General features: G+C 47.8%; 1 protein-coding gene across 2 annotated transcripts in view; it reads right to left on the bottom strand.

The window, feature by feature from the left end:
• The window catches only part of ARNT (aryl hydrocarbon receptor nuclear translocator), a 60,300-nt gene that overhangs the window by 29,801 nt on the left and 4,700 nt on the right, over positions 1-25,799 (bottom strand). For both annotated transcript variants that reach the window (XM_084769772.1, XM_084769773.1), the window contains exons 2-4: positions 13,836-13,947; positions 8,962-9,006; positions 2,963-3,007 (exon numbers count right to left, since the gene is read on the bottom strand). In XM_084769772.1, coding sequence (XP_084625898.1) covers positions 2,963-3,007; positions 8,962-9,006; positions 13,836-13,947 — 202 coding nt within the window. The remainder of the gene's footprint in view (positions 1-2,962; positions 3,008-8,961; positions 9,007-13,835; positions 13,948-25,799) is intronic.

The raw sequence follows: 25,799 nt of genomic DNA, 5'->3' as shown, positions 1-25,799 counted from the left end.
TCCTTATCACTTCTAGATGCTTTTAACAAACGATCAAACACTCACTTTCAGGAGATGAGCTCACCTGCTCTAGCCTCTGACCGCCTTCTACTGCCTTCCCAGCGGAACATGGGGTAAACTATGCTAACCAATTGTAACTTGAAGAAATAATTTTTTGTTTGAAAGTTAATCATTTAAAATTCCTTTTATAGGACATATACAAATTTAAACACTCCAGACTGTGGCTGTGTTTTTGCTGCTCTCTGGAATTCAGTCAAGAGGCTATGCGCCTGCACTACCTGCCCCCATGACAGGCTGGCCTTTGGTTTCACACAGGGGCTCGTGTAGCCAAGGCTGGTCTTGAACTACATAGCCAAGTAACATTTTGGTTTTGTTTTTCAAAACAGGATTTCTCTGTGTAGTTCTGCTGTCCCGAAACTCACTCTGTAGACCAGGCTGGCCTCGAACTCACAGCGATCCGCCTGCCTCTGCCTTCTGAGTGCTGGGATTAAAGGTGTGCACCACCACTGCCCCACTGCCAAATAACTTTTAAGAAAAAGATTTATCTCTTTTTATTTTTGTGTGTATAAGTGTTTTGTTTTATATGTAAGCATGCATGCACTGCCACATGTATCCAAGGCCCAAAGAGGCCAGAAGAGGGCAGTGGATCCCCTGAAATTGGAGTCATATATGGTCGTGAGCCACCCTGCAGGTGCTGGGAATCAAACCCAGGTCCTCTGCAGGAGCAGCCTTAGCTGCTGAGCCATCTCTCCAGCCCCTGGCCTAGAACTGCTGATCCCCTGCCTCCACCTCCATAGCACTGGGATCTCAAAAGTGTATACTATCACATCCAGTTTTACGGCTTGACTTTTTAATAGAATCTGAAAGATCATAACCCCAAAATCAGTAACTAATTTTTCACCTTAGAGATTATTTGCATCCTTAAGATTCCATTTATTTCAAGAAGCTTTGATAAGCTGCTCTCATACACGCCATATACTTTTCTCCTAGTGCCACGGCCACATTTCTGGGCCCCAGCTCTCGTGACTCAAGCTGCTCAGCATGTTCAGCAGCTTCTATCTGCCTCCCTCCCTCCCCCTACGTGGTACCTACCTACAGCCTACCTACCTGCTCTTCCAGCCAGCCCACACAGCGCTGACACAATTTCTAAGCCTGGACTACTCTGCCTGATGTTTCCTGGGTCTCTACATCAATGCTCCTCAAAGCAGACCACAAACAGGCAGGCTCAGCAATGAACAAATACTATTGATTGATAAGTACTCGCAGAAGGCCCAGGAGGATGCTCAGTGGGTAAAGGTGCTTGCTGCTAAGCCTAAGGATCTGAGTCTGATCACTGGACTCACAGGCGGAAGGCAAGAGTCTGCTCCAAGAAGTGGTCCTCTGAGCACGACTTGTGGAAGGCTGTAAACAGGCGCACACACTCTCTCAACCGATTAATTAATCAGTCAATGTAGTAAAACCTTAAGTAAGTATTAATTAAGCAGTAGACACAACTCAGATTCTACCGCCCAATCAGGATGCACTAGGAATACGGACTCTTGGGCTATGCTTTAGCAAGATTTTATGTGGATTCTAGGGTTAATTACTTTATACCCTGAGCCATCTCTGCATCCAAAAATTCAGTATTCTAAATGTTTAATTATTATCATTTGTATGTGTCCATATGATGCACATGTGTAATGCACATGTGTAAGTACAGGCACATGAGTGTCACAGTGTGCTTCCAGAAATAAGTCCTTTCCTTTCCAGTTGGATTTTTAGGGGTTGAACTTAAAGCACTCATTCATTCACTCATTCATTCTTTTATTTTCAGTGATTGGTAGATTTATTCATGAAAGAATAAGAGTCATCCTTGCCAAACTTAACAGGAGAGGTTAAGTGTTCGGTCCCAGTTCCTCTCCTTTCTGTCCCTGTCCATTTGAAAACATTAACACCGAAAGATGAAGGGCCCGAACACCAGCAGCTCCTAACAGCGCGTTCTTGGGAGTGGGTCTAAATTAGGACAAACATTTGCTGATCTTGCACAGGTCCAACGAATCAAGGCAGGGCCTTCCTTGTGTATTTGGGGTTGTTGTACTAAAGCAGGGCTCCTGTATAAGGCGGGGTCTGTACCTTCCAGGTCTTCAGAGGCATGTCGGCTGGGCTGAGGGTACTGAGGTGAGTGGCCAGGGGCGCAGGCTTATATTTGGAACCCAACATCTTGGCTCCCCAAGCATTTATTTATGTGCACCTGCATGTATGCATGTATGCATGTATGTATGTATGTATATATGTATGATCATGTGCATACAGATGTCAACGGAAGCCAACAGAGGATGTCAGGTTCTCTGGAGCTGGAATCACAGTGGTGGTGAACCACCTGTGCACCCTGGAAACCAAATTCAGGTCTTCTGAAGGGAACAAGCCCTCTTCCATGGAGCCATTTCTCTAGCCCCATGGTGTGTGTGTGTGTGTGTGTGTGTGTGTGTGTGTGTATCTGTCTGTTTGTCTCTGTCTCTCTTCTTTTATGAGTAACTTGGCAAGAATTTTCTAAAAGTAAAATCAGTATCTGGGTTGAGAAAGATTACTCGCTAATAAAAAGTAAAATATGTATATTTCATAATCTAAGTTATTTAAACCAAGTAAAGTTTCTATCCAGAAAAAAAACTCATTTAATGAGTAAAACCACTTTCTATAAAAATTCTTCCATATGTGTACCAATACAATAATAAATATCCTCAAAAGCCCCTAGTTGGTAGATACAGTAAACACACTGCCGTTGCGTGCACACACGAGGAAAGCGCTGTGTAAATACACCACAGCTTCAACTCAGGTCACCTGAGCACAAAGTGCAGACTGTCCAGCACTTCTCAGAAGAGGAAGGAGACTCAACAGAGAGATCTACTCTCACCTAGATGAAATGTAAGTCCATCGTGCGGACTGCTTGATCCCACCACCAGCACTAAACGCTGCAGTACATTACCTGGCAAAACGCTCTTTGTCGCTACACATCTGTTCATCATCGCATCTGAAAAGAGAGAGAGTGGGAAGACATGAGCTCAACCTGCTGCACTTACGCCAAGCTACTCTGAAGTAAAAACTAGAGAGAAGTGAAGCTATGCAAGAGGGAAAGAGCAATGGACAAGCATCCCAAGCAACAGATACTGAGGGCGTCTGAGGGAACTTGGCCCCACTTCTGCGTTATCAGACACACAGAAAGACAACATGGTGACAACACGAAATGCCTCGTGACTGCCCTACAGTTGGGGAAATATTTGGGTGTGTGTTTGTTTTTGTTTTGCTTTGTTTTGGCCTAGCAGGGTAGTGCTGGCTAGCCTAACAGGTGTTAATCACTATGCCTGGCTCAGTTTGCTTCTTTGTTTCTAATTGTGGCTTAAACAAAACAAAACAAAAACCATAGGCAAGTGTGTGTATGTTTTCCTGTGTTCAGGTTCCTAAGAGCCTGCTCTGAGCCGGGTGTGGGAGCACCTGCCTGCAGTCCCCTTGGCCCTGACAGGGAGCCAGGTGTAGGAGGCTGGTGGCAGCAGCACAGCAGGGCTGTGGGGGTGGGTGGGGAGGAGGAGTCAAAGTCTCTAAGGCTCAGGGACCATTGTGTAAGAGGGACAGAAACATGTGAGTTAGAAGGACGGACTGCTGCGGAGCACTGCCTTCTGTGAGTGAACTCCTGAGCTCGCGATGGCTGGGATACACAAGCCTGGGTCCATCAGCATCCTAGCACAGAGGGGAGGAGCTCACACAGCCACAGCCCTCCTTGAGTATCTATAAGCCGTTGCAGTTGTTGGGAGAAACTTTCTTCAGTAGTGCAGCCCTGGGGAAGGTGTACACGTTCCTCTAAGTAACCACTCACACGTTACTAGTAGTAGGTAAGCAACCCAAATGAAACACTGAGATTCCCACCCCACCCCCCAAAAGTCATGAAAGGAGAGGAGGAAGTAGTTGGGAAGAGGAAGGGGACCAGTGGGAAGAGGATGACAAAGGGTAAGGGGCGTGGATGCCTTATATACAGTATGGGAATATAAAATGGTGCACTACTGCATGCAGGACGCAGGATGTTCAAGAGGACGGCCACAGGTGGAGCTCAGCTTAAGTAGCAAGTTTTAGGCCATCAAAACCAAACTTGTGTTTGCAGCCACCGGGCAGATGTGGAGGGAGGCTGGAGGACAACTGGCAAGAGTTAGTTCTCCCTCTCACGACACGGGTTCCAGAGAGGGAGCACAGGTCAAGTTTGGCATCAAGCATCTCTACCCACTGAGCCATCAACAGCATCCTAGGCTTTAATCTTTTGTGCATATTCCTGGGACAGCATCTTGCTATGCAGCTCAGGCTTCATTGAACTCACAGCGACACTGCTGCTTCAGCCTCTCAAGTAGTGGGATTATGCCACCATACCTACCTGAAGACTAATTAACTTAAGTAGACAGATGGACCAACGATTAAGAGCATTTGTTGTTCATGCAGAGAACCCAGGTTCAGGTGTGTGTGTGTGTGTGTGTGTGTGTGTGTGTGTGTGTGTGTGTACATGTGTGTGTATGTATGTGTGTGTGTGTGTATGTGCACGCACACACACACACACACAAAACAATTAAAAGTCTTCCCAAAAAAGCTAATGGAAGCCGGGCGGTGGTGGCACACACCTTTAATCCCAGCACTCGGGAGGCAGAGGCAGGTGGATCAACTGTGAGTTCGAAGCCAGCCTGGTCTACAAAGTGAGTCTAGAACAGCCAAGGCTACACATAGAGACCCTGTCCTGAAAAAACCCAAAACCCAAAAAGGGGGGAGCACACTCTAAAATAATAATAGGGGTTAGAGATAACTCAATGATACAGTGCTTGCCTAGCATTCAGTAAGCCCTGTGCTCAGTTACTAACAATGCAAATGGAATAAGCACTATAACATAGTAAATACATAGGGAGTCATCTTTTTATAATCAAGTGTTATTAACTATACATATGTATGTGCTCCATTGTAAGACAACTAGCAACACCAACATGCCAACATCATGTATACTAACACCACACACTTCAACGATGCACTCTTTGCACCTGAGTTATAATAGCTATGTTGGTAGGTAATAAGAATTTTCTAGCTCCCATTATAGTCACATGAACCCACAGTCCTGTAGTGATCTGCCAAGGACCAAGTGTTACAGGCGGGACTTTGTGGAAGCAGGAGCTCAGGGTCAATACTTTGATCCAACAATTGTCCAGTCACGTCCACACCGTTCATGCACACGTGGTACTGTGGCTAAGGGTTCTCTAACGAAAGCATTCCCAGCAGAGCTGCTTGGAAATGTCTGTCTGAGGGCTGGAGAAATGACTCAGTTATGAAGAGCAGCGGATACTTTTGCTGAGGACCTGGGTTCAGTTCCCAGTGTACCAGGACCTCAGACCTTAGCATAACTGACTCCATGATGGAAGAGTCATTCGGGCTGTGAAACTCCGCATGCAGACGGCACAAGCCTAAACCGTCAAAGCCCATAGTTCTGGGAAAGTCTCTAAATGTACTAACTTTTCATTTTTGTTTCTGTAGTTCTGCTTTGGCTAATTGTTCTTTTTTTAAATTTTATTTATTTTTATTTTATGTGCATTGGTGTTATGCCTGCACGTATGTCTGTGTGAGGGTGTCAGATCTTGGAGTTACAGACAGTTGTGAGCTGCCATGTGGGTGCTGGGAATCAAACCTGGGTCCTGTGGAAGAGCGGACAGTGCTCTTAACCGCTGAGCCATCGCTCCAGCCTCTGTTCTTGTCAACTGAAGTCTGTCAAGCCAGGACATGGCTTTTGTGCTTAGAAGCTCATCTGAGGAAGGCTCGGGGTTACACTGGGATCACAGACACCCTGTGTACCTGCCAGCCAGCTAAGAGACCTTCTCTATTCGATTAAATCCATGTCTGAGTGGATACCCCATAATAGCAGCACCCATATGGTGGCTCACAATCATCTACAATTCCAGTTCCGGAGGACCCAACACTCTCTTCTGGCCTCTGCCAGCACTGTATGCATGTGGCGCCCTGACATACTTGCAGGTAAAACATCCAGACACTAAATAAAAATACATAAACCTAGCAATAACAACAAAAAAGTCTGCTTAGTGCCAAAAAGTGAAATATTTCCCCTTCTTCACATTTATGAAGATGCAGTATCAGGCTGGGCATGGTGACCCATGCCTTTAATCCCAGCACTTGGGGAGGCAGAAGCAGAGGCAGGCGGATCTCTGTGAGTTCGAGGCCACTCTACAAAGTGAGTCCAAGACAGTCAAGATTATCACAGAGAAAATTTGTCTCAAAAAACCAAAAAAAATTTTAAAATAAAATTGAAGAAGAAGGAGGAGGAGGAGGAGGAGGAAGAGGAGGAGGAAGAGGAGGAGGAAGAGGAGAAGAAGAGGAGGAGGAGGAGGAGGAGGAGGAGGAAGAGGAGGAGGAGGAGGAAGAGGAGGAGGAGGAGGAGGAAGAGGAGAAGAAGAGGAGGAGGAGGAGGAGGAGGAGGAGGAGGAGGAAGAGGAGGAGGAGGAGGAGGAGGAGGAAGAGGAGGAGGAGGAGGAGGAAGAGGAGAAGAAGAGGAGGAGGAGGAAGAGGAGGAGGAGGAGGAAGAGGAGAAGAAGAGGAGGAGGAGGAAGAGGAGGAGGAGGCAGAGGAGGAGGAGGAGGAGGAAGAGGAGAAGAAGAGGAGGAGGAGGAGGAGGAAGAGGAGGAGGAGGAGGAGGAGGAGGAGGAAAAGGAGGAAGAAGAAGAAGAAGAAGAAGAAGAAGAAGAAGAAGAAGAAGAAGAAGAAGAAGAAGAAGAAGAAGAAGATGATGATTCAGTGTGAGTCCAGGGTAGGAGAGCACACCTTCAATCTCAGCAAGGAAGCAGAGGCAGCTGGACCTCTGTAAGTTTGTGGTCCACTTGGTCAGCAGTCCAGGACAGCCACCAAGTGTCAAGAAGAATTACTTTCATTGTTGTGGTGGTAGGTTTTTGTCAACTTGGCATAAACCTAGACATGTCTGAGAAGATGGAATCTCCACGGAGATGATGTCTCCATCAGGTGGCCTGTGGGCAGGGACTGGTGAGGATGGCCCACCTCACTACGGGCCGTGCCTCCTAGGCAGCCAGTCCCAGAGACAGGGAGGAAAAGGCACATGGCAGCAACAGCCGAGAGCTCATGGGGAACGCCCCAGAGACATACCTTCCACTACAGCCACACAGGCCCAATTCTTCCCAAAGACGCCTACCAACTGGGGGCAAGTATTCCAGCACCCATGGGGACACTCCCACCACACCATCTAAGGCTACATCAAGCCCATGGGGACACTCCCACCACACCATCTAAGGCTACATCAAGCCCATGGGGACACTCCCACCACACCATCTGAGGATACATCAAGCCCATGGGGACACTCCCACCACACCATCTGAGGCTACATCAAGCCCATGGGGACACTCCCACCACACCATCTGAGGCTACATCAAGCCCATAGGGACACTCCCACCACACCATCTGAGGCTACATCAAGCCCATGGGGACACTCCCACCACACCATCTGAGGCTACATCAAGCCCATGGGGACACTCCCACCACACCATCTGAGGCTACATCAAGCCTGAAGCCGACCTGTACTGCCCGGGGCCATGCCTCACCACATCAGCACATGAAGTATCTAACTCCTGCTACCTAAGAGGAGCTTGACAGAGCAGAGCATCATCAAACTGCACCTTCCAGCACCCACACCCTCCTGGAGCCCTCTACAATAGTGACTCAGGACACAAATACACAGCTGCTCTGGCCAATGAGACATTAGTAAAAATCAAAGTCACATAAGCAGAGGTTTGTGCACACGGAGACTTGCCCTGTGTGTTACAGCCATCACCACACGCTCCCCTGTTTGAAGAAAAGACGATGGTGCTGGGGGATGGAAGAGGAATGGAGAGTGAGAGAGAGACAGACAGACAGACAATGAGAGACAGAGAAAGAATAAAAGAGAGAGAGCAAGAGAGTGAAGCTAAGCCAGCTGAGTATAACTTTTAACCAACTAGACTGCTGAACACAGTCCTACCATGAAGCCAAGCAAGATTCAGTCAATCCACAGACTTGAGAGAACTAATCAATTCACGTGTTTATTTTGCACCTGTGTGTACATGCATGTTTGCATGTGCATAGCATGTGTACGGACATGTGTGTGGAGGTGCACACGTGTGTGGGTGATGTGGGAACGATCCTGCCTCTCCTCTACCTTACTCGACAAGGAGAATCGTTTAGTCACCACCAGGGCTCATGGGACAGAAGAGAATAAAATAAAATCATAACAAACTCAGCACTCACACGTGTGGGTGCATGGTCATGTGAATGCACATCAATCCAATTCAGAACCTGCAGATAAAATTATTCTCTATGCCAGCGTGCTCTGGGGTTCTCCTGACTCCACCTTCTAAGGCTCAAATTATAAGCAGGCTGCCATGCCCACTTGGTATTTATGTAACTATTATTTAGCCTTAGATTTGCGTGTCAAGCCCTTAACCCCTGAGCTACCTTCCCACCCTGCTATTTTTTTAAAGCCATAAATCAACATATGACTGGCTTATGGAAGGTCTTTTAATTTTCTGTGCCCTCTTCTCTGAAGTGCTAGCTCTAAAATAGCAGAATGCATTTCATAAATAACCTTTTTGGTACCGAGGACTGGCCCCCCTAGCAAGGGAGGCAAACGTTCTACCAAGCTACGTTCCTAGCCCACTGATTTTAAAATAATTTTGTGACATTTACTTATTTATTTTTTGTAAGCGTGAAAGGTGCACATGCCATAGCCAGTTTGTAGAGACCAGAGGACGTTTGCAGCAGTCAGTTCCTTCAGCAACGTGGGTTCTGGGGCTCAAACGTCGGCCATGAGGCTTGGTGGAATGGCTGTTACCCCTTCCCCACCCCCAGTACCAGCCAACCAGCCCTCTATTCCACTGTTCAGAAGTCTCTTTAAAAACAAAACAAAAGTCTTACCTCAAATATTTATTGTTCACTTCTCCGTCATCATCAAAATCCAGCCTGGGGAGAGGCAACAAAAGATATTCTAAGTCTACTGATAATACAGAATCTTAAGAAAATAAAACATATTATTAACACAACACGCCTACGCACTCACCTAAGTAGAAGGAAAGAAGTGGGCAGAAGCAAAACCAATCTATACTACGTGTTTTCATAGTGTCACAGCTGGGCAAAAAACAGCAACTAAAGTCAGCCATGGCGGCACTGCCTATAATCCAACTAAAGTCAGCCATGGCAGCACATGCCTATAATCCAACTAAAGTCAGCCATGGCGGCACTGCCTATAATCCAACTAAAGTCAGCCATGGCGGCACTGCCTATAATCCAACTAAAGTCAGCCATGGCGGCACATGCCTATAATCCAACTAAAGTCAGCCATGGCGGCACATGCCTATAATCCAACTAAAGTCAGCCATGGCGGCACATGCCTATAATCCAACTAAAGTCAGCCATGGCGGCACATGCCTATAATCCAACTAAAGTCAGCCATGGCGGCACTGCCTATAATCCAACTAAAGTCAGCCATGGCGGCACTGCCTATAATCCAACTAAAGTCAGCCACGGCAGCACATGCCTATAATCCAACTAAAGTCAGCCATGGCGGCACATGCCTATAATCCAACTAAAGTCAGCCATGGCGGCACATGCCTATAATCCAACTAAAGTCAGCCATGGCGGCACATGCCTATAATCCAACTAAAGTCAGCCATGGCGGCACATGCCTATAATCCAACTAAAGTCAGCCATGGCGGCACTGCCTATAATCCAACTAAAGTCAGCCATGGCGGCACATGCCTATAATCCAACTAAAGTCAGCCATGGCGGCACATGCCTATAATCCAACTAAAGTCAGCCATGGCGGCACGTGCCTATAATCCAACTAAAGTCAGGCGTATTCTACATGGGAGGTGGCGACAGGATGGTCAGGAGTTCAGGGTCTACTTGATTATATCGTTGGTCTGGGCTACATGCGACTCTGCCTTATTAAAAAAAAAAAAATCCTGAGATCTATTTTTCATTTTTATGATCTACTCTAAACCCTGTTCTAGTTTTCTGAAACATTTCGAAGCAACGACATTACATAAAGGAAAGACGGCATAGAGAGTTGTCTGTCTAAAAATGTAATATACAATATACTCCAGTCACTGTGCTAAGTGGCCAGCCTTGGTGGCACATACCTTTAACTCAAAGTACTCTGCGAGTAGAAACAAAAGGATGGCAAATCCAAGGCCAGCTTAAGCTATCTAGCCAGACCCTGTCAAGGAGAGAAGAGAGCAAGATCACACGCACACACAAAGGACTGCGGGACATGTGTTAAAAACAAAAATACCCTCAAGGAGCCTTTCAGCCCAGACAGTTACAGGACAAAGGGCCAGAGGGAGAGCCAGGCAGGTAAGGAACTTGCGCCCAAGCCTACAGGCCTCAGTAGCATCCCTGGGACCCAAATAGTGAAGGAAGAAGCCCCACAACTTGTTTTCTGACCTACACAAACACAGAGAGTGATAAGTAAATAAGTGTTAATATATATATAACAAGTGAGAGTGGGGTTTGTTTTGGGGTCTGTTTATTTTGTTTTTGGTTTGGTTTGGTTTTGGTTTTTGGAGGCAGGGTTTCTCTTATAGCCCTGGCTGTCCTGACTTGCTCTGTAGACCAGGCTGGCTTCCAACTTTCAGAGATCCATCTGCCTCTGGCTCACTGAGTGCTGGGATTAAAGACATGCGCCACCATGCCCCGCTAGTTTGTTTTTCTGAGACAAGGTCTTTCTACATAGCTCCAGCTGTCCTGGAAACCACTGTGTAGACCAAGCTGACCTCACTGCCTGTCTCAGGTGCAGGAGCTACAGCACCACACCAGGCACAGTGTCCTTCTTGTGGTCCGGGAGCATGGAAGCAGAGGCCGCAGGTGACGAGTGCGAGGCCAGGTGGACGGCCGCACACTAGGTGTGCTGCTGCTCACATGTTTTTGTTTCCAAACACTCGGGAAGTGGGACCAAGAACATGCTCACAGGCGAGCTGGGGCTGCAGGGGAGCTATGCCAAAATAACAAAAGTGAAAAGGCTTCGTTACAAAACAAAAGAGCAAACACTTTTAAAAAGTGTATTTTTAATATTAAAGAAACCATCTTTTATGACTTCTTAAAAGAGTTCATTTTATCATGTGTCTGTGTGGGGGTATATGCACATGCGAGCGCAGGTGCCAGAGTCCAGAAAAGATCCCCTAGAACTACAGTCACAGATGGTTCTGAGCCATGAAATGAGTGCTAGGAGCTCAACTCAGATCTCTGAACTCAGCTTCCACTGAGCCGTCTCTCAGAAACTCAAGATTTCTTTTCATGTATTTTTCTGCAAAGCATAGTGGTACTAAGCACAATCCTAGCATTCAGGGGAAAATCATGGGTCCCAGAGCTAGGGTAGACAAGATCCTATTGCAAAAACAAAAAAACAAAATAACAAGATCAGGCAATGGCTAGGGAAATTAGCTCGGTGATAAAACTACTAGCCTAGGGCTGGGGAGATGGCTCAGCGGTTAAGAACACTAGTTTCTTGATCAGAGGTCCTGAGTTCAATTCCCAGCAACCGCATGGTGGCTCACAACCCTCTGTAACGTGATCTGATGCCCTCTTCTGTCATGGGGTCACACATGCAACAGAGTGCTTATATACACAAGTACACAAACAAATAAACCTTTAAAAATTATTAGCCCAGAATACCTAAGGCCTTGGGTTTGAACCCCAGTCCCCACTCCTCACACATATTTTTTTAATTTTAGTAGCAAAAAGTGAATTTAATAGTACCTGTTATCCCAAGTGCTTCTAAAAACAAAACAAAACAAATCAAAGCAGAAAACAACAAGAAGAAAAACCCCACCTATGTATCTATCTACCTATCTATCATCTATCCACCTGTCTATCTATCATCTATCCACCTGTCTATGTATCATCTATCTATCTATCTATCTATCTATGTATCTATCTATCTATGTTTGTATCCATCTATCCATCCATCTAACCATCTGCAAGCTCAGCGTGTTTGTGGGTTTGAGTGCACACTCAGGTAGAGGGCAGAGAGCAGTTTGGTAGAGTTGGTTTTCTCCTTTTACCTTTATGTGAGTTTAGGGGAATCAAGCAGAAATAACTAGGCTCACAAGCAAGTGCCTTCAGCCACTGAGCTGTCTCACTGGCCGAAAAGCAGTTGTTCTCAGTCTGTGGGTTGCAAGCCCTTTGGGAGTCACATATCAGATACTTACATTATGATTCGTAACAGTAGCAAATTAGTTATGAAGAAGCAACAACAACAACCAACTTATGGTTGGGGTCCCCACAGCATGAGGAACTGCAATAAAAGGTTGCAGCAGTAGGAAGGCTGAGAGCCAGTGCCCTAAAGCAGTCTTCTTTAAAAACTTTTCTCAATCTTTACCAAAAGTAGTGTTTGTATACAGTTGGTTTTTTGTTTTTTTGTTTTTTGTTTTTAAGTGGCTGGTGAGATGGCTCAGAGGTCAAAAGCACTGGCTGCTCTTCCAGAGGTCCTGAGTTCAATTCCCAGCAGCCACATGGTGGCTCACAGCCATCTATAATGTGATCTGATGCCCTCTTCTGGCCTGTGTGTGTACATGCAGGCAGAGCACGAGATATATATATATATATATATATATATATATATATATATATATATATATATATATATATATATATAAATAAATAAATCTTTTTTAAAATGTTAGGCATTTGTTCCATTTTTGTAACTTGACATATCTGTTGCGTGTTTTGGGTTAATTTGTTTTGTTTACTTTTAGTCTTATTTTGAGTTAGAGTATCACTGTATAACCCAGGACGGTCTCCAGCTCCTCACTGAGCGTCACTGAGCCAGCACACTTCACCTACTTCTGCCGTCCTGTCCTGTATGAGGTCACACAGTGACTATCAGGACGTTAAGAACCTGAACACAGGGGTGTGTCTCGCCTGTCTCTAGAGTCCGTCAGCAGTCTTACTTCAGTGTCACATTCGATTCTGTCACTTACTTCTGAAACTAAATGCATTATGCATTCCAAGTCAAAGAAAGTATCAATAAATTAGAAAAGAAATAAGCAAAAATAAAAATTGAGGATGCAGACACAGAGCTTAAGGAAAGCCAACAGGTTTTTTTTTGTTGTTTTTTTTTTTTAAACAACAGTGAAATCCTTCTTTGCCATGGTCCTTTACCTTCCAGACAATTTTCGTTCTGTCTTTTTAACCTGCTTATCAATAAAGACACACCAATGGAAAGCAACTTTTAAGCTGCTTAGAAATTTTTATGTGAAATATATAAAGGTGATATAGTAATGTAAGTCAACACTGCATGTGAAATACTTGATTCTATGATGAGCTAAGAAGAGAATAAAGTGAGGCCGGGCGTGGTGGCGCACGCCTTTAATCCCAGCACTCGGGAGGCAGAGGCAGGCGGATCGCTGTGAGTTCGAGGCCAGCCTGGTCTACAAAAGTGAGTCCAGGACAGCCTAGGATACATAGAGAAACCCTGTCTCGAAAAACCAAAAAAAAAAAAAAAAAAAAAAAAAAAAAAAAAAAAAAAAAAGAAGAGAATAAAGTGAGAAGTAACAGGCAAAACTTTCATCTTTTTCTTTACAGCTATATTTCTACTCAAATTATACAAAAAATTTTTAAAGAAATTTACATAAAATAGCAAGCCTAAATAAGGAAAGATCCAGGGACTAAGAGTTATGTGACAGCAGCATAGTAAACAATCAAAGTAAGGCCAGGAGCAGACGAGAGGCAGCCACTACGTCAATCCAACTGATCGTACAGGATAGAGGATGAGGATGAGCATCCACACTCACCCTGGCCGCCGCTTGCCAGCCCTCTGCACAGCAGACCCTCCACTGTGAATCACAGCTCCAGAGTTTCCAGAAGCAACGGTGGGACCCAGCGATGGCACATCTGATGTCATTTCTGTCAGAGAAGAGTATCATCAACAATCAGCATCTTGACGGCAGCTAGCCAAAGCACAGCAGGGTCATCATGATGGGAAGCACCCCCAATTCTGGCTTCCAGCCAACTCTGATGACCCTAACCCAGTACTCAGCACACACATGGTGGACAACTCTGATGACCCTAACCCAGTACTCAGCACACACATGGTGGACAACTCTGATGACCCTAACCCAGTACTCAGCACACACATGGTGAACAGAGAACTGACTTCTAAGAAAAAAAGAAAATACTGCTCAAGCCAGGCCTGGTGGCAAATATCTGTGACCCCAGCACTTGGGAGGCAGAGGCAGGTGGATCTCAGTTCGAGGCCAGGACAACCTCTAAGAGTTCCTGAACAGCCAAGGCTACAGAGAGAAACCCTGTCTCAAAAAACAAACAAAAAAGATAAATCATATGTTAGAATTGTCTAACAAAAGTTTTACAAGTAGCCATGATAAAAATTCTGCAGCAAGCCGGGCATGGTGGCGCACGCCTTTAATCCCAGCACTCGGGAGGCAGAGGCAGGCGGATCGCTGTGAGTTCGAGACCAGCCTGGTCTACAGAGTGAGTCCAGGACAGCCAAGGCTACACAGAGAAACCCTGTCTCAAAAAAAAAAAAAAAATTCTGCAGCAAGCAGTTAAAAGAACATTTGGGGGTGGGCGTGGGGGTGGAGGTTAGGGGTGGGGAAACCAGCCTTGGCTGTCCTGGACTCAATTTGTAGACAAGGCTGGCCTAGAACTCCCAGAGATCCACCTGCCTCTGCCTCCCTGTGTTCTGGGATTAAAGGCGTGCGCCACTGTGTTTGGCTGGAAATTGCTAACTTTGACAAGTATAAACCTACAGAATCAAGACAAAAAATGAAAAACACAAGTAATACATTCTAGTACATGTTCTAATTAAACTTCTGAAAATTCACGTTTTGAGGGCTAGAAAGACGGCTCAGCGGGTAAGGGAGCCTGCCACTGCGCCTGACCAGGAGGAGCCTGAATCTGAGCTCCATACCCAAGGCCTACATGGCACAAGGACAGAACCGACGCAGGCAGGCTGCCCTCTGACCGCTGTACATTCATTAGGATGAGCACATACACACTTTCTCTAAAAAAGAATGCAAAGAAAATTTTAAATGAGCCAATGATATGAACTTCAAATTAACCTAAATCAGCCTTTACTGACAGGTAAACTGGGGTCAAGGAGACAGATGACTCAGACAGTTAAGGGTTTACCACGCAAGCCTTAGGACGTGAGTTCAGATCCCCAGCACTGATGTACAAGCTGGCCAGTTTAGCTTACTTGCCAAGCTGCAGCTCTCAAGTAACAAAGCAGACTCGTCTAAGAGCACACTTGAGGCTTTCCTCTGGTGTACGACACACACGTGAGAATTCACATAAATTTTAAAGGTAAATTGACATAATTCAAAACTGCTACTTATTCCTTCCTAGCCAAAGCTAACAAACTAGACAGTAGACTAACAACAACACTAGCGCAGCTAGTTATTATGATTCTAGACACAGTTGGAGTCCTAGGCCACCCAGAACAACTCTTGACTGACTACAAAGCTAAACCCAACAACACTAATATTCCCATCCAAGTGCAGAGCTTCTTGTCTGCAAGCTCAGCACTCAGGAGGACGGCTACCAACTCCAGCCTGCGCTACAGTGAGCTCTAGGCCGGCTTGGGCTACTGTGTGAGTTCTAGGCCAGCCTGCGCTACAGGGTGAGACTGTCTCATAAGTACGGAAATAAGTAAATCTGCACCCACAGCCCTCTTGGCCATGAGAGGACAGTGTGGTGGCAGGCTCTGACACGCCGTCCTCTGGCGTGTCCACCTGCCCTCCTCTGGCGTGTCCACCTGCCCTCCTCTGGCGTGTCCACCCGTCCTCCTCTGGCGTGTCCACCTGCCCTCCTCTGGCGTGTCCACCCGCCCTCCTCTGGCGTGTCCACCTGCCTTCCTCTGGCGTGTCCACCTGTCCTCCTCTGGCGTGTCCAGCTGCCCTCCTCTGGCGTGTCCACCCGTCCTCCTCTGGCGTGTCCACCCGCCCTCCTCTGGCGTGTCCACCCGCCATCCTCTGGCGTGTCCACCTGTCCTCCTCTGGCGTGTCCACCTGTCCTCCTCTGGCGTGTCCACCTGTCCTCCTCTGGCGTGTCCACCTGTCCTCCTCTGGCGTGTCCACCTGTCCTCCTCTGGCGTGTCCACCTGTCCTCCTCTGGCGTGTCCACCTGCCCTCCTCTGGCGTGTCCACCTGTCCTCCTCTGGCGCGTCCACCCGCCGTCCTCTGGCGTGTCCACCTGCCCTCCTCTGGCGTGTCCACCCGCCCTCCTCTGGCGTGTCCACCTGCCCTCCTCTGGCGTGTCCACCTGTCCTCCTCTGGCGCGTCCACCCGCCGTCCTCTGGCGTGTCCACCTGCCCTCCTCTGGCGTGTCCACCTGCCCTCCTCTGGCGTGTCCACCTGCCCTCCTCTGGCGTGTCCACCTGCCTTCCTCTGGCGTGTCCAGCTGCCCTCCTCTGGCGTGTCCACCTGCCCTCCTCTGGCGTGTCCACCTGCCCTCCTCTGGCTTGTCCACCTGCCGTCCTCTGGCGTGTCCAGCTGCCCTCCAAGGTGCTGTTTAGGGTGTGACTTTCTCCTTGTTGTCTTCTTTACAGCTCCTTCCTCAGACAGTACGAGAGCTCCAGCTTGCCAGCCCTGGTTCTTGTTTTGTTTTGGGGTGGTTTTTTGTTTGTTGGTTTGTTTTTGTCTGTTTTTGTTTTTCAAGACAGGATTGCTCTGTGTAGCCCTGGCTGTCCTGGACTAGATTTGTAGACCAGGCTGGCCTTGAACTCACAGAGATCTGCCTGCCTCTACCTCCCAAGTGCTGGGATTCAAAGTGTGTACCGCCACTGCTTGGCTGAGTGCATTTTTTAAAAAGGATTGATTTTATTTTTATTTGTGGGGTTAGGGGGAGGTGTACATTTGAGGGCAGATGTTTGTTTGCCTGTTGATGCCAAAAGAGGGCACTGCAAGACAGTTGTGAGCCACCGGATGTGGGCACTGAGTCAAGCGCAGGTCCTCTGCAGGAGCAATATATGCTTGTAACTAGTGAGCCATCTCTCTAGCATCTTGAGTCTTTTATGCATGAGATCAAAAACTTACTAAAGGGACCTACCCTGTTTCACAATGTGGGGCTGGGGGTATGGCTCAGCCACTAGAGTGATTGCCTAGCATGCTAGAGTCCCTGGTGTATTGACGCACCCCGATAATTCCAGCACTCAGAGGCTGGGAGGCCGAAGTCATCCTCGGTTACATGAGACTTTGCCTCAAACGCACACACAAACAAAGCCCATCACATACACATTGATCAAAGGAAAGTGGGGCTGCTACAGGCTTCAAGGCTAGGCTGGACGGCTTCATGTCACCTTGACACAAGCCAGAGTCACTGGAAGAGGGACCCTCACCTGAGAAAATGCTCCCGCTAGACTGGTGTGCGAGCAGGCCTGTGGTGCACTCTCTCACTTAGTGATGAATATGGGGGGCCCAGCTCACTGTAGGCAAGGCCACCCCTGGGCTGGTGGTCCTGGGTGCTATAAGGAAACAGGCTGAGCAAGGCACGAGGAGCAAGCCAGTCAGCAGCGCTCCATGGCTTCTGCTTGAGCCCTGCCTTGACTTCCTTAAGTGAGGGGCTGTGGTGTAGATGTGGAAGTATAAGCCGAAATAAATCCTTTCCTCTGCAAAAACGAGCTAAGGCACTGACAGCACGCCTAAGAGGAGACAGCAGGCTACCCCCAAATGAGAACAATTACCTGTGACGAACAGGGCTACACCAGATGAACAATCTTGTAGAAGGCAAATTGGCCCAGCAACAACTTAACTCATCTGCCTAACGGCACCTGAGACAGTGAGACGCTGTGTGCAGGGCGGCTTACCCTCTTGCCTGCTGGCCTAATTAAACCTAACGCTCAGGTCAGTAACAGGGGTCACTGGACCCTTTTATCTGTTCCTTTTCCAAGTGGCCACAATGAGTAGATCTGTTTCTTCACCTAAGTGACTGAGCCAGCTGACAATGAGAGCCTAAGCTTCTTTCCTAAAATTGTGGTTACAGAAATGGCTATATTTGGGGGCTGGAGAGATGGCTCAGAGGTTAAGCGCACTGACTGCTCTTCTAAAGGTCCTGAGTTCAATTCCCAGCAACCACATGGTGGCTCACAACCATCTGAAATGTGATCTGGTGCCCTCTTCTGGCCTGCAGGCAGAACACTGTATACATAATAAATCAATGTTGGGAAAAGAAAGGAGAGAGAGAGAAAAGAAAGGGATGTATTTACAAATAAATCAGATAAGACAGCAAATAATTTACCTACACCTACACTTTACATTACAGAGTGAGAGTCCACCTACAACAGCACAGCAATGCACTTGTAAAAGAAAAAACCGTATCTGGAGGTTTGAACATCTCTCTCTAACAACAATTAGAAAATCTAAAACAAAATGGAAGGAAGCAGCCTTAACTGGAATAGCTGAGAACCTAAAGAAGCACCCGACACAGACACGCACTCTTTTCAAGTGTCGCTGAAGCACGCTAAGACACAGACAGACTGAAAACGTCTAGAGCTAGGCGTGGCGGCACACACCTTGAATCCCAGCACTAAAGGAGCAGAGTTCAACCCCCTCATACCAAGTTCCAGAAAGAGAGAGAGGGGAAAATCTCTACAAACTTGGAGAGGAAACAACACAGTTAATGAATGAGTCCAAGTCTCAAATGAAAAGGGCTCCAACACGCTAACCTACATGCAAGGCAGCATGTGCTGCTCACGCAGCGTTCTCTTCCAGGCGCCATGCTGGGCAGCTCACAGCCACAGGCAGGCCACTACACTCCAAGCACATACACAGATATGCACACGTACACAAAACAAAAGTATACGATAGAGTGAAGGTACCAGCCATGCACATCTGGTCCATATGGGCAATGCCTTTGTCAATTTCCCCTGGGTCTGAGGCCCTGGAGACCTTAATGCAGCCATGCATGTGTCGGCAGCACACATTACTCATTCTGTTCCCTAGATAAGGCAGCTCAGTCTGTAACTCCAGCACCAGATGAACCAACACCTCTTCTGACCTCCAAGGGCACCTGCACGCGCACACACAGTCACACACACACACACACACACACACAAAATTAGTACTTTAAAAACAAAATTACAGGTGTGGTGGTACATGACTTTAATATCAGGAGGCAGAAGCAGGTGGATTTTGAGCCTGGTCAACACAGCAAATTCCAGACCTGCTAGAGCTACATCCTAAGACCCTGCGTCAAAAGGAAACAGCAAAGTTGATGGAACTGTGTCTACGTGTCTGGACTTAAGGTTTGTTATCAATCCACAATACTGGCTCCTCTTCATAAAAAAAAAAATGATAAAACAAAATAAATGCATATGAAAAAAGCAGTGAACTGAGGGAACTGTCCGACCAGAATTTCCTTCCTTCATCAGTTGTATGGCCTGTAACTCTAGCACTGAGGAGGCAGAGGTGAGAGAGTCACGGCGAGCTCACAGGAGGCTTCATGCCAGCTGAGTTACAGAGGAAGGCTCAGTCTCAGAGAAAGAAGAGGAAGGAAGGAAGAAGCCGGGCCTGGTCGCACACACCTGTAATACCAGCCCTCGGGAGGCGGAAGCAGGAGGGTCTGAGTGAGTTCGAGGCCAGCCTGGTCTACAAAGCGAGTCCAGGACAGCCAAGGCCACACAGAGAGACCCTCTCTCGAAAAGCTAAAAAGAAAAAAAGAAAAAAGAAAGGAAGGAAGGAAGGGCAAAACCCAGTAAGCCACCACCACACCCCGCTGAGAAACTACCTGGTGGTTGGAGGGAAGGTGGGGCTTGCATGGAACTGGGATCTTGTGCCTGACAAGCAAGAGCTCTCCTAACTGAACTGTATTCCTGGCCCATTTTTTTTATTTTTAAAGACCAGACCTCACCCTACCCCTGGCTGACTTGGAATTCACGTAGCTCAGCTAGGTGTTTGCCTGTCATGCATGAAGTGCTGGCCTTGAGCCCACTATACCTAGTGATACAATGGGGTACACGAAGGGGGATCTGGCATGCAGGTGGATAAATAAATAAATCTTTAAGAAACAAAAACAAGATAACAACAAAATGAAAACAAACAGACAAAATCCAAAACCCTACTTGTGGTCATCCAACTGCAGTGAAAATGAGAAAGGAAAATAGATAAGTTAAAAGATGATGTAAAGAGATGTAAATTTTTTAAATTTATAACTTATTTGGAATTAAGTAAGTAGAAGACACTTGATGATACCAAGAGTAAGAACTGCAGAGCTACCCCGGGTTAAGAGAACTGGCTGTCTCTCTCAGGGTTCAAGTCCCAGCACCGCACAGAGGCCCATAGCCCCTGCAGCTCCAGGCCCAGGAACCCTAAAGTCCTCCTCTTTTGACATGAACGGCTTCTAAACCCATGTGGTATACAGTCATATACTCAGGCACACAGATACACATAAAGCAAATAAATATTTTAAAAATAAATAATATAATGAATAACCAACAAAATAGTAAAGCATAGCCTGGCACACAGAAAAAATAATAAATGCTTAAATAAATATGTTCATTTCTTTCTCTGGATTTGCTTCCTTATTGTAAAATGAGAAGAGTTGTCACTCTTTGTTTTTGTTTTGAGACAGGGTCTCAACTGTACAAGTTTCTGGCCTCAGACCTCACAGATCTTTGCTGGCACTGAAGCGTTCTCAGAGACGGGGCTGTCTTATTTACAATGTATTCGCTCTCTGATCTCTACTTACTGAGGTCATTGTGGAAAATAAGACAGCATTCCTAAAAATAGAGGGATCTAGCCAGGCATGGCAGGTCATAGTATAACCTGGTCCTGGGGAAGCTGAGGCAGACTCATCGAGCCCAGAGCCTGGCCTTGAACTCACTGTCCAGCTGAGGCTCCAGTGTCCATCTTTTAAGCACTTGGGAGACTGAGGCAGGAAGAGGGAGTGTTTTAAATCCAGCCTGAACCACATATCCACACCCTGTCAAACCAGCAACTCAAGCAGTTCACCCAGAAAGTTACAGGAGCGGGGCCTGACAGCTGAGGGGTTACAGCTGCAGGGCCTGACAGCTGAGGGGTTACAGCTGCAGGGCCTGACAGCCGAGGGGTTACAGCTGCAGGGCCTGACAGCTGAGGGGTTACGAAGCGGGGCCTGACAGCTGAGGGGTTACAGGAGCGGGGCCTGACAGCTGAGAGGTTACAGGAGCGGGGCCTGACAGCCGAGGGGTTACAGCTGCAGGGCCTGACAGCCGAGGGGTTACAGCTGCAGGGCCTGACAGCCGAGGGGTTACAGCTGCAGGGCCTGACAGCCGAGGGGTTACAGCTGCAGGGCCTGACAGCCGAGGGGTTACAGGAGCGGGGCCTGACAGCCGAGAGGTTACAGGAGCGGGGCCTGACAGCCGAGGGGTTACAGCTGCAGGGCCTGACAGCCGAGGGGTTACAGCTGCAGGGCCTGACAGCCGAGGGGTTACAGCTGCAGGGCCTGACAGCGGAGGGGTTACGAAGCGGGGCCTGACAGCTGAGGGGTTACAGGAGCGGGGCCTGACAGCTGAGGGGTTACAGGAGCGGGGCCTGACAGCCGAGAGGTTACAGGAGCGGGGCCTGACAGCCGAGGGGTTACAGCTGCAGGGCCTGACAGCTGAGGGGTTACAGCTGCAGGGCCTGACAGCCGAGGGGCTACAGCTGCAGGGCCTGACAGCCGAGGGGTTACAGCTGCAGGGCCTGACAGCCGAGGGGTTACAGCTGCAGGGCCTGACAGCTGAGGGGCTACAGCTGCAGGGCCTGACAGCTGAGGGGCTACAGCTGCAGGGCCTGACAGCTGAGGGGTTACAGCTGCAGGGCCTGACAGCTGAAGGGTTACAGCTGCAGGGCCTGACAGCTGAGGGGTTACAGCTGCAGGGCCTGACAGCTGAGAGGTTACAGCTGCAGGGCCTGACAGCTGAGAGGTTACAGCTGCAGGGCCTGACAGCTGAGGGGTTACAGGAGCGGGGCCTGACAGCTGAGGGGTTACAGCTGCAGGGCCTGACAGCTGAGAGGTTACAGCTGCAGGGCCTGACAGCTGAGGGGTTACAGGAGCAGGGCCTGACAGCTGAGGGGTTACAGGAGCGGGGCCTGACAGCTGAGGGGTTACAGGAGCAGGGCCTGACAGCTGAGGGGTTACAGGAGCGGGGCCCGCCAGCTGAGGGTGGGAGAGCTGGCTCGGGTGCCACTGAGTTCATGCCGTGCGTTTCCAAAGGGGCCTTAATGACATTCTTTTATTATTATATTATCTAAATGAAACCAGTTACATAGCTGGCAAAACACTAGATAGCCCTAGCAGAAGTGTTTTTCAAGATTCTTTATACTATTGTAACATCAAAGAACTTTTCTGGTTTGTATTTATGTGTGTGAGTGAGGTGCCTGCATGTATATATGCAACATGCCTGGTGCCCATGGAGGCCAGGAGCAGGCAACAGATCTGCTGGAATGGCACCGTGTGTGTGTGTGTGTGTGTGTGTGTGTGCGCGCGCGCGCGCTGGGAACCAAGCTGAGTCCTCTGCAAGAGCAGCCAGTGCTCCTGAAGACAGAGCCACTTTCCAGCCTTTTGTTTGTTTGTTTGTTTACTGATGCAAGGCCACAACGCCTGACATAAGTCTTCACTTCTTAATATCTGAGAGAGAGGGGGGGAGGGGAGAGAGGGAGGGAAGAAGGGAGGGAGAGAGGGAGGGAGGGAGGGAGAGAGAGAGAGAGAGAGAGAGAGAGAGAGAGAGAGAGAGAGAAATGGTACCACAAATCTATTGCTAGGGCTGGAGAGATGGCTCAGAGGTTACGAGCACTGGCTGCTCTTCCAGAGGTCCTGAGTTCAATTCCCAGCAACCACATGGTGGCTCACAGCCATCTATAATGAGATATGGTGCCCTCTTCTGGCCTGCAGGCAGAGCACGGTACACATAATAAATAAATAAATCTTTCTTTAAAAAAATACACCAATTGAGGTTTGGTAAAATGTTTGCCAAGCATGCGCCAAGGCCTGGGTTCCATCCTTAGGCCAGTGTAAGCCAGGCATGGTTGTGCCTACAAGGACAATCACAACAGTTGGATCAGAGATTCAGAGTCATCCCCAGTTCCAATCTAGCCTACTCAAAATGAGACCATCCTCAAATACAAAAGGTTTCTTGTATTTTTGCTTAGTTGGTAAAACAGTTCATTGTTTAAAAATAATAATAAAAAGCTTTGGGGGCTGGAGAGATGGCTCAGCAGTTAAGAGCACTGGTTGCTCTTCCAGGGGATCTGTTTTCAACTCCCAGCACCCACAGGACAGGTCACAACCATCTGTGACCCCAACAGCAGGGAAACCAACACCTCTCTGACCTTTCTGGACACCAGTCACTCACACGGTACACAGACATACATGCAGGCAAAATACTCACATACACAAAACAAAGTGTTTAATTTAAAAATTAATATATAACAAAGGACTAGGGAGATAACACAATTTCTAGAGACTTGCCAATCAAGCAGTAAGGTCCATATTAACCTCCTGAACCACATCATGAGGCAAGGCACGGTACTGTTTACTTGTAATTCCAACACTGGGAAATCTGAACCGGAGACCCTTGGGGCTCACTAACCATGAGGTGGGCAGGGGTGGGGTGGGGGTTGGAACAAAAGATAACTCAGTAATTAACAGTACTTTCTATGGGGGCTGGAGAGAGGCTCAGAGGTTAAGAGCACTGTCTGCTTTTCCAGAAGTCCTGAGTTCAATCCCAGCAACCACATGGTGGCTCACAGCCATCTATAATGAGATCTGATGCCCTCTTCTGGCCTGCAGGTGTACATGCAGGCAGAGCACTATACACATGATAAATAAATAAATTTAAAAAAAAAAAAAGTACTTTCTACACAACCTTGAAGACCTGAGCTTGGGTCCCAGCACCCACATAACAAGCCTGGTACAATCTTGCATCCACCAGTAACCCCTGAACTTTGACGGTTCAAGATAGGAAGATTGGAAGGCTTGCGGATGGCCAGCCTACCAAACTACACAAGCCCCAGGTTCAGGGAGAGACCTTGCCTCAAGGCAGAGAGGCAGAGCAGTGAACAACCAAGGCCTCTACCTATACCTGTACATATACTATAACTTCCTCCCACCTCCTTACACACACACAAACACCAAAAAAATAAAGTTGACGATGCTAAGGAACTGACCTCTGGCCTCCATATGGATCTATGCATACATATATTTACAAGGGAACACGGTGTAATGGTTCACACCTGTAATGCTAACACTTGAGTTCCAAATCAGCCTGAGCTATAGTGTGAGAACATGTTTAAAAATTATGCCAGGTAGTGGTGACATTGAATGCCATTAATCCCAGCACTCAGAAGGCAGAGGCAGGCAGATCTCTGAATTCAAGGGCAGCCTGGTCTACAGAGTGAGTTCCAGGACAGCCAGGGCTACATAGAAAAACACTGTCTTGGAAAAAGAAAAAGAGAATCATCATTTAACTTAACTAGTAAAATGTTGGAAGCGCAGGTTGGCTAGCTCAAGAGATGCTTCAGCTGTTAAGAGTGCTACAGGATGTGCAGGGATAGAAGATGGAGCAGAAATGGAAGGAATGGCCAACCAATGACTGGCCCAACTTGAGACCCACCTCATGGGAGAGTCCCAACCTCTAACACTTAATATTAATGATACTCTGCTATCCTTGCAGACAGGAACCTAGCGTAACTGTCTTCTGAGAGGCTTCACCCAGCAGCTGATGGAAACAGATGCAGAGACCCACAGCCAAACATCAGGCAGAGCTCAGGGAGTCTCGTGGAAGAGTCAGGGAGGGATTGAAGGAGCCAGAGCACAATCAGACCTACAGAGCCAACTAACCTGGGCCTGGGGGCTCACAGAGACTGAACCACCAACCACAAGAGCACGCATGGACAGGTCCTAGGCCTCCTACACATAGGAAGCCGAGGGGCTGCTTGGTCCTCAAATGGGTCCCTGACAACTGCGGCAGGGCTGCCTCCCTCTGGATGTTTCCCTAGCAGGGCTGCCTTGCCTTGCCTCAGTGAGAGAGGAGGCACTTAGTCCTGTGGGACCTGATGTGACAGAGTGGGCTGGTACTGCAGGGAAAGGGGGCAGGGGTTGTGAGGGTGGGTAGAGCACGGGAGGGCGGGACTGGGAGGGGGAGGGAGGAGGGGTTGCAATTGGGACGTAAAATGAACAAATGAATAATGAAGAAGAAAAAAAGAGTGCTCTCGCAGAGGACCCAGGTTCAGTTCTTAGCAACTACACAGCAGCCCACAGCTACCTTAAACCTAGTTCCATAGGATTTCCCTCTTCTTGGCACTTACTTGGGCTCCTGCATGTATGTGGTATGTGCAGATACTCAGATACATATCTAGGGATGCAGTTCAGTGCCTATCACAAGAACATGGGTTCAGTCCCCAGTGTGACCAAAATAAAAGTATCCTGACATCTAAATTTCACACTGCCTGATTTTTTGTTTTCCTGTATCTGAAAAAAAGTAAATAAACGTACGGAAGCTTTTAAAAGCTCTAATTTATACAGATAAAAGTTACACTTAACTTTTTTTCTTGGCCAACCGTTAAAAGCACAGGCGGAGGACCTGGGCTCAACTCCTAGCAAGCTCATAGTGGCTCACAAACAGCCGTTAACTCCCATTCCAGGAGACCGGATGCCTCCTCAGCCTCTGGGGCCCTGGCTGCATGAGGTACACCTGTATGCAAGCAAAGCACTCGAGCACATAACCCTTTAAGTAAGTAACTTCAGGGAGGAACTGCTACAAAAGCCTGAGAACCAGTTTA

Source organism: Acomys minous (genome assembly GCF_964271855.1).
Source record: "Acomys minous genome assembly, chromosome: 19".
Classification (NCBI taxonomy): domain Eukaryota; kingdom Metazoa; phylum Chordata; class Mammalia; order Rodentia; family Muridae; genus Acomys; species Acomys minous.
This window is presented reverse-complemented; position numbering and strand designations above follow the sequence as displayed.